The sequence below is a fragment of the Seriola dumerili genome, unplaced genomic scaffold, assembly GCF_002260705.1.
Source record: "Seriola dumerili isolate Sdu_G_001 unplaced genomic scaffold, Sdu_1.0 BDQW01000003.1, whole genome shotgun sequence".
Classification (NCBI taxonomy): Eukaryota; Metazoa; Chordata; class Actinopteri; order Carangiformes; family Carangidae; genus Seriola; species Seriola dumerili.
The window spans coordinates 17,472,094-17,481,360 of NW_019174258.1; the positions used below are offsets into that span (position 1 = coordinate 17,472,094).

A 9,267-nucleotide genomic window follows, 5' to 3' on the forward strand; every position below is an offset into this window, starting at 1 on the left:
CACACTGCTCAGATAAGACAGCCATTATTTGATTTCAATGAAGCCCCAGCGCCATGTGCTGCGCCCGCATGTGAAAACGTAGTTTGTAGATTTCTTCTAAGTGTGGAGCTGTGATGTAATGTGTCTGCAGGTATAAATATAGAGGCATGGCTGCACAGCGCCCATGCAGATCAATGTCGCTCCGGCGCTGAAGCCAGTGCGCCTGTCGGTCTGGGAATGAGCGCAACTTCCACACGCTCCTCTCTGCCGCGCCGCTGCTTCTTCTTCTTCTTCTCGCTTCATTGGAAAGGCAAACGCCGGGAGGCTGCTTTCAGAGCCAGACCCGGGATGGGCTCTCTGGCGGCCCTGCGGACTGTCCTGGTCCTGGGCCTGGTGACCGGACTGGCGGGATGCGCCCCCGGCTTGAACCGGACGGCGGACCGCTGGGAGGCCCTCTACTCCCGGTCCCTGGCGCGGATCCCGGGGGAGAAGCGGGAGGAGATCAGCCGGGACAGCGACTACCTCCTGGGCATTAAAAGGTTGCGGCGCCTCTATTGCAACGTGGGGATCGGCTTCCACATTCAGGTGTTACCGGACGGTAGAATAACTGGGGTCCACAACGAAAATCGTTACAGTAAGTTGAGTTAATTATTTATTGATTAGATATAAACAGCTGATTGTTTATTGACACGGTTATTGTTGGAGTAATACACAGTTTTGACTGTGTGTTGTTGTTTGAGAAATTAAATTAAAAATTACAAAACTCAGAGGTGAAATGTCTTTAAGAGTTAAATGATTGAATCGATATTATTCTGATCAGACAGTGACTCAATCTTGATCACCTGCTGACACCTGATCCACAGCTGATCTCTCTCACGAGGAGATGCTGCTCCTCCTGTCAGCCAGAGAACAGATCACAGACATTGATCCATGTCTCAGTGCCAACATCTGGAGTCCTTCCGTAGTGCCGCTGAGCACGGTAGTAGCTGTGTGCTCACTGGCACTACAGTGCGGGTGCTTTCCGCCTTGTGTGTAACCAGAGCTCGCTGTGATCCAGGCCAGCGGCTAGTCAGCTCCTAAAGTTAGGACACAGCGCGCAGACCCATCTGCTGAGACAGATTAACCCCGGCGGTCCGGCTCAGATGCAGCCGCACGCCGCCTCACATATGCAGACACGAAGAATAACAAACATGTATTTGTCCAACATGTCACATCTAATCCCCGGCATCCCCTGTTTGTGAGCTGGGACAAAAAGACGCGCTGCCCGGGAACTTCAGGCTCGTTGTCTCTTTGCGCTGCGTCTGGACTATTTTCAGACAAGGCATAAAAATTCAGGCAGATACATTTCAGAAAATCTCTGTGAGGAATTCAAGCCACTGTGAAGCATTTTCACATGCAGGAACAAAGGACACACGCGGTCAGCAGCAGGGAGACAGGCCGGCAGCAGGTCCATACACCTCCCCACTCTGTAACAACACAGTCATCACACTGACGACTACACACTGTCATCAGGTGTGTTGTTACACTCAAACAAACCTCAGAGGAAATACTGTTGTTTTTGTGACTTTTTAAACCCACACTATGCTAGTAATGATCATATCGCACAAAATAATAATACATATATTTAATTTTTAGTAACATCTTTGTCAGGTTGAGATAGTTTGATTAAGCCTGTTTTGGAGGATCAGGTTTTCCCTTCACCTCTCACTCCTGTATCATTTGAATTTAGTGAAATTACAGTGACGTCATCTTGATTAGTGTCAAAACCATGAAATCACGACTAAAATGAAATGTCTTCTGTTATTTATTATAGTTATTAGGCACATAATCAAACATGTAATTTGTCCCCTGAGTTTACAGCAGAAATCTCAAATAGAATAATAATACAATAGAATAAAATAAAATAAAATAATATATAAATAGAATATAATAACTGAATTCTTTATCTTTTTGATGAGCTGCAACTCCTCCTCTGGGACACAAAGTATTGTCAGGGGGTCTGTGTGGAGCAGGAGCAGGTCTGGGTCTCTCCATCAGCCCAATCTGACTGTGTGTTCTCCCTGCAGGTCTCCTACAGATCTCTCCAGTGGAGAGAGGAGTGGTGACTCTGCTGGGGGTTAGAAGTGGACTGTTCGTGGCCATGAACCGGCGAGGAAAGCTGTACGGATCTGTGAGTGTACGACTGTCACACACATACCCACGCGCGCGCGCACACGCACACACACACACGCACACAAGACAAAGAAAAAGAAAAAACTTTTGCTTTCAGTTTGCTTTACTTTTGTACACTGTGTTGAACTTGATAACAGAAGTAGTAGAAAGTGTCTGTTTATCAAGATCATAAGGATTTTAGAAGAACTGAGGTCAAGAGTCCGAGTTCACGTGAACCCCCCCCCCCCCCCCCCCCCACCACCACCACCACCACCACCACCACCACCAAGATAATTTTGACCAAATGCAATAATTGATGAATGATGTTTCACACCCACTGACCTGATCTCTGGTGGGAAAACACAGAATTCTTGTGTTATTTATCTGTTTGCTGTTTGTCAAATTTAAATAGGCCTACTGTATATTACTATCAACAAATAAAAGACACAGGTTAACACTCACAAATTCAGACTTTAAAAAACTGTGATGATAACTCTACATTAAGAACTGCAGCAAAAGAAAAACCCATTAACATCGGACAAAGCTTTAAATCACTGAAACAACATTTTCTTCTTTCTTATTATAACATGTATGATCACTAATGGAGACTTACACATTGCTAAATTAATAAGTAATTAAATTTAAATTAAATGAGTTGCACCCTGGGAACTAGTTCTTACCTCTTACTTCACTTCAGCTCACTGTATCACCAGGAAAACATTGATTAGTTTGTTTATATCTGACCGGTTTAGATTACAGAGTAACAGCAGTTATGTAGATGAACATAGCTGACGTGTTTGAGCTGACACTCATTCACAGTGATATTAATAACAATGCACTGAGAAGATTTTAAATTACACTGACAAAGTAACACAGCATATTTTAAAAGGCAAAACATAATGCTAGCTTAGGTTAGCATAGTCAGATATTTCTAACTAATCATAATGTAAACTGCATGAAACATGCACATTTCTCCATGTATGCATTTCTCCAATGGGAAAGTGTGTCCAAACTTTTGACTCATACTGTAAATGAAAAACAAAATCATCCCTCCATTTATAATGGGCAAACAGTTCAGATTGTATGGTTGTTCCCCATGTGTCTCTTCTGATTGGCTGACTGCTTCCTGAGTGACACACAACCAGACCAACCACTTGTAATGGCCTACTACTGTAACTTGGTAAAACTCACCAGTAAAAGCAAATGTTGCTGGTCTGAAGCGAGCCGAACAGATGGTCAAATTCAGGATAAAATGTTTTGGTATTTCAGAAAAACAAACTTTATCCAACAGACACTAATATTTCTCTGCTATATTGACTTCATGACATCCAACAATTGTGCATCAGTTTCTTGTAGTGTGCTAGCTCAGCCACAGAATGACTGCTTGGTGTTGTGTTGTTAATACTTAAAACAACAATGTGGTGAGGGGTGTGACTGCTTTGTTGTGACATCACAAAGTTCCAGAAGTCCTGACGGCTGGTTTTAAGGCTCAGTTTCTGAATACAGGCTGTGTGCATTTCTCTGTGGACTGAGGCTTTGATACTTTCACACTATTAATATAGAACTTAGACCTGCTTTATAATCAAACTACACATGGACATCTACCTTTATACACAACTCCTCCTCCAACCTGAACGACCACACAGGTCACTTTTTTTCAACCCTCTGATTCGACCCATCGCAGTGTCTCCTGAAATAGCGTCCCTACAGCAGCAGGCGTACCAGACCTTGGTTGTCATGGTTACAATAATAAACACGCAGACTGTATCAAGAACTGCATGCCTACCTTTGTTGCCATGGTTACTATAATAACAGTCATGACTTGGTTAGGTTTAGGAAAAGATGGTGATTTGGGTTAAAATAAGTATTTCCTCATTAGACGGTCTTTGTTGTCATGGTTACAACATAAACATTTAGTTTCACATGGGAATTGAACACCACTCTCCTGTGTCATATTCATCCATCCACCACAACCCCCTCCTGACGTGGAATTTGTCTCTCTTTATACGACATCTCTGTACTTTTCCCTTTGCTCCTGTCATAATTACAACGACCACTAGATGTCGCCTAGCAACAAAACGTAACTATGGGTCATAATAACCTGCTGCACAGACGACCTGTGGGCTCGTTTTTACAGGAGGACAGTCTCTTCATGCAGTTTGGACCTTTAAGTCACTGGGAAAGACAAACTTAGTGATGGACTTATGAACAACTGGAGCAACTCAATCCAGTTCTAGGATATTGAGCACCAATGTGTTCACTCACGTCATTCATCATCTCAGCCTCCTTTTTGTGTAAATCTCTGACTCAAACTGCTCCTGTACAATAGCCCTGCAGTCAAAAATAAAGCAATTGTTTGATAGTAATCGCGATGAACAATACCCCCCCCCCCAAAAAAAATGTCCCACCATCTTTGTTTTGTCTCTGCTTTCAAACAATCAGCATTTTCATCCAGCCCCTGTATGTGCCTGTTTTCTCCTGTAGCTCCACTACAACCACGAGTGTAAGTTCAGAGAGAAGCTCCTCGCCAACAACTACAATGCCTACGAGTCGGTGGCCTACCCGAGGATGTACATCGGCCTGAGTAAGAACGGCAAAACAAAAAGAGGAAACCGAGTGTCACCCGCCATGACGGTGACACATTTCTTGCCAAGAATCTAGTGGCCTCATAAATAGACTTCACCTCAATATAGAGACGCAGGGAGGGAGGGAGGGGGAGGGAGATGGGGCTCCAAACTATGATGCACTTTCACACCAAGCTTTATGCAAGTGTATCATATTTGATTTTTTTGCTATGTATATATTCATTTTTTTTATTTATGTTTAACAGCTTTGTATTTTTTAGGAGGGGGTGTCTTTTCACTGTTGGGGGGGGGGGGTCAGTGGGGGCATCACAGATGTTTTCTTTTTCTAATTTATCTGATATTTGCTGCTACTGACTGAAAGCCTGTCTTTGAATGTTGGTTTTCTTTGCACTGACTCGCAGCAGTGCTCAGGAGACGTTTGTGACTTCACTGTGTTTTTTATTGTGTTCAGCAGAACAGGACCTTTATGAGTCTTAGCCTTCAAAAAAATGACGTGAGGTGTCAGACGTGGCAGTGATTGCCCAACGCGCCGGCTCTTTTGTGTGGCACTGGAGCCTAATTGAAACAGTATCATCTTACTGACGGAGAGGGAGAGAGAGAGAGAGAGAGAGAGAGGGTGAGGAGGAGTGGGGGAGTTGAAGGACCCCCACAACCTCCACTGGTCTGTTTATAGCTCTGTCAGGGGGGGTGAACTCTGAACTTTTCTGCTGTCAATCTTAGTCAGATCTATAAGACTGCCGATACAGAGGCATCCTCTTTGACATTATATAAGTGGGGAATTTGGGAGTTTAAAGTCAGGGTCAGAGAGCAGCCGCAGAGAAACCACAGCCTCCACTGAGGAAGAGGAGTTTTCTCTTATGTCCAGAAGATTTTGGAGGAAGATGGTGGGTCTGCTGGGTGTGAGGCAGAACAGCAGCATCACTCAGGATATGTTTATGTGAAGTGGACAGATATTTCTTTTTTTATTGCCTGTGTTGTGCCACAGTTTGTCATCTTCACCTTCACATAAAGCAACACTATGAAACTTTTGAAAGAAGAAATAACAAATAATCCCTTTCCTCTTATGGAAAGTTGAATTAATAAGCAATAAAACAAACAATTACTCAGCTGCTGTTCTACAAAAGTTACACAGTCTTTGCTTTAAAAACACCTTTATATGTTTTTGGATTTAAAAACATTTGGGAAACAATATTGACTGGCTTCTTGACTTAGATGAGAGCTCCATAGCTGTTTAGCTTAGCATAAAGACCTACCTACCAGCACCTCTAAAGCTCACAGATTAACACCCGGCAAAGAAATTATCCCATGAAACTGCAAAACATCATTTTTTTGACCAGATTAAACAAACAGGGTGTTAATTAATGAACCTATTTGTTGTGAGAGATATTTTTGTAAATGTGGACAGAGCCAGGTTTTCTGTTCCCCTCTCTTCTCAGCCTTTATGCTAAGCTAAGCTAACTGGCTGCTGGCGGTAGCTTCTTATTTAGTGCAAAGACATTTACTGACATGTTAAAGTGGTTGAAGTTTTCCTTCAGTCTTCTTTCTGAGGTTACACATCAGTATTATACGTCATTTGCTAAGTGCGTTTCCCCTCCACTCATTTCCATGTGCAGTGATAAACAACAACACACTCAGGATAAAATAAGACCACAGACATGTTGTGTTGAGGATACAAACTGTGGCACAGTTCCGGTATGACCCTCTCTTTTAATAAACCAGCACCACTTTTCAAACTTCCCACAGCACTACCTGCTCTGGCTCACTTTACATGTTTCCCAGACTCCTTGTTTCTTGTGTTGCCTCCTCTCTGTGTCTCTGTGAGTCCCAGCAGCCCAGCTCCACTGGCCATGTTGTCCTAGTTGCGCCTTGTCACGTTCCAGCTATCTTTACCCTGTGATTTACTTTTAGAAAGGATAATCATGGGAGAAATATTTACGGACAGCTGTTGGACTGGACTGTACTATATGCTCAGGCCAGTAACCCTATATTTTTCTTTATATATTTTGTAAATATAACCTCTAAGTAACTGAAGGTGCTGGTATTCCTTTCGCGGGGAGGACAGTTTTAAACCAACAGAGCTGGGGTGGGGTGGGGGGGTTGTGTCTCAAGGCGTGAGGTGCGTTTGATTGGTTCACTTTGGTGCAAGTTCACCATGAAAAAAAAGACAGGTGAGAGACAGATTGCTGTGCTCTGGTGTCTTTCATCTTAGAGGTTTGAAATCTCAGTTTCAACATTCCACATGGCAGCATATACTGTATATTGTAACCTGCCTGGTCCCTGTGTGGGGCTGTTCTGTTTTCTCCACTGAACAAGCGTAGAAGTGATGATGCATGAGCACAGAGGCCAGCCAGGCTCAACACACACGCTACGTATTAAGTTGCAAATAGCTCAAGCAAATATCATGCAAACTGTTGCTGCGGTGGTTTTAGGCCGTGATTCCTGCAGGCAGGCGTAGCTGTGGGGACTGATCCCAGCTCTGCAGGTGGAGTCCTGTGAGATACATGTCAGATTGTCGGATTAAGAGCTAAAGCCTCTGTCTGCTGTCTCCACAATGTCTCATCTGACAATGCTGTTGATTGAATCTCCTCTCCAGAATCTCAGCTGGTCAGCAATGAGACATGCAGGTATATACAGGTGTGTCTGGTGCTAACAGCTGGGCTCCGTGCTCTCAGGTGTCACTGCTTTGCATGGCGGGCGTCGTGTTTACAGTAGAATACCTTTCTGCCCTCTGTCACTGACCCGGGGTGAGCCCTCTACTCTGCCTGCTCATTTGGTTATTCAGCTTTAGTCCAAGAAGTCCAGTGAGTGGTGTGTGAGTGGTGTGTGAGTGGTGTGGTCCACATGGTTAACAGCAGGATGAGCGTCCCTGCTCACCACGACTCTAACAGCATGTCCATACAGAAAGACTCTCAGCCACACCACAGCTGCTGCTGTTCACACTACATCTCCTGTGTAGACACAGTGTTGATTAAGATCCACTCCTTATTTTCGTTACACTGCCCCACAGCACCACAAATCTCCTGCCGCATCACTGGTCACCAAATCATAAAAACCATGCTACCGGCTGGTCTCTAGTCATGCAGCTTTGTTTCTACATGCCCTGATTCAGGACCAGCATCCCTGCTACTCTCGATGATACACAGAAGAAGCTGTTTGGACTGGAACTACTTTCTGCCAGAGAAGTAGTGCCTGTGAACAAATAAGGGGATGTTGTGGGAATTATCCACAGTTACAGGAACACTGTTTGTAAATGTGTAAATTATTTAAATGTCATTTTTTAATTCTTGAAGCACAACAAACCAGAGGTGGAGAGAAATCTCAGAAACAACTTGGACTACACAAACTGTCTGCACGGCTCCACCTGTTAAAGAATGGAAAAGAAAAGTCCGAAAAAATCATTTTTTTAATGTATTTTTAACTGTTAAAGTTAAAACAGTGAGCTGATTGGAGGTTTGTGATTTCACAGAGGTGTTTGTTGTGTATCAGGAATAGTTTAGCAGATAACTGTAATAATCTTTCAGGTGTGGATACAAGCACCAAAATTGGTATGTCTCTCCCTTTGGGGCCTTTCATTTGAAAAATCCCATTAGCCACTTGAAATTTCAACATTTCAAGATGGCCACCATTTCTGGCATAGGAAACATATGTTACAACAAAATTTTAACCACAGATTTCAATGATTTCATAATGTAATCCTTGTAGACTATGAGGATGTCAAATTCACAACTCTTAAACTTCCTCAGAGTTTTATTTGTGCAACTTCTAATATGTAATGTGAGAAATTCTGCATAAAACACAATGTATTTGCAAACCATTTATTATGAATGATGCCAAAAGTTCTGTTAGAGTTGACAGTTTACTTGTTTACTTGTCTAAACTATAGCTCACTAGGCTAACTTGCTAGTGCTAGGCTAGTTAACAAGCTTTTTTATGAGGAACATTTTTTTTTTGTATTTTTGCTGAAATATACTTTCATTTCATTTTTTACAGTGTACTAAATTTCTCCATCTACATTGTTAGAATATTTGGTTTGACACCTGGATTATTTATATGAGGAAATAGTGGATGAACTTATTGCAAAAAAATAACATTTCCTTGAATTTTGGAGTCGCTAACGTGAGAGTAATACCCATGGAGTATTTGTGCCAAGTTTAGCATGTGTATCCACATTTGAAAGATTTCCCTGAAGTATGCACTTATCTGCTGAGCTAAGAGTGAATCTTTACGCACACAGTATCAGTCTGTAGCCACAGAGACAAGTGACTGGTTGTTACATGTCTATGAACTGTTGATATGTTTGGTTCTAACTCTGCTGCCTGGCGTCTGTGTTCAGGGAAAGAATTTTCCACTGAGAAGTGATGATATGATTCTGTTCTGTCTATGATTCTGAGTCCCGTGGTCTTATGATGATTTTCTATCAACTACTTTTATCAGTGGTTCTGTAGTTTTATACAGGGCCTCATAAATGTCTCACTGTATGTGCTGTGCACATGGCTAAAGTCTAACTTAAGGGAAGTTGACAATAAAATCATGATCCCCTGAATGTAAGCTG

General features: G+C 42.8%; 1 protein-coding gene across 1 annotated transcript; it reads left to right on the forward strand.

Annotated features, from left to right (window-relative positions):
- Positions 1 to 327: 327 nt before the first annotated feature.
- On the forward strand, positions 328 to 4,791 carry fgf4 (fibroblast growth factor 4). The gene is made up of 3 exons (XM_022745373.1): positions 328 to 613; positions 2,046 to 2,149; positions 4,615 to 4,791. Exons 1-3 carry the CDS (start codon positions 328 to 330, stop codon positions 4,789 to 4,791), a joined length of 567 nt encoding a protein of 188 aa, XP_022601094.1.
- The last annotated feature ends 4,476 nt before the right edge of the window (positions 4,792 to 9,267 follow it).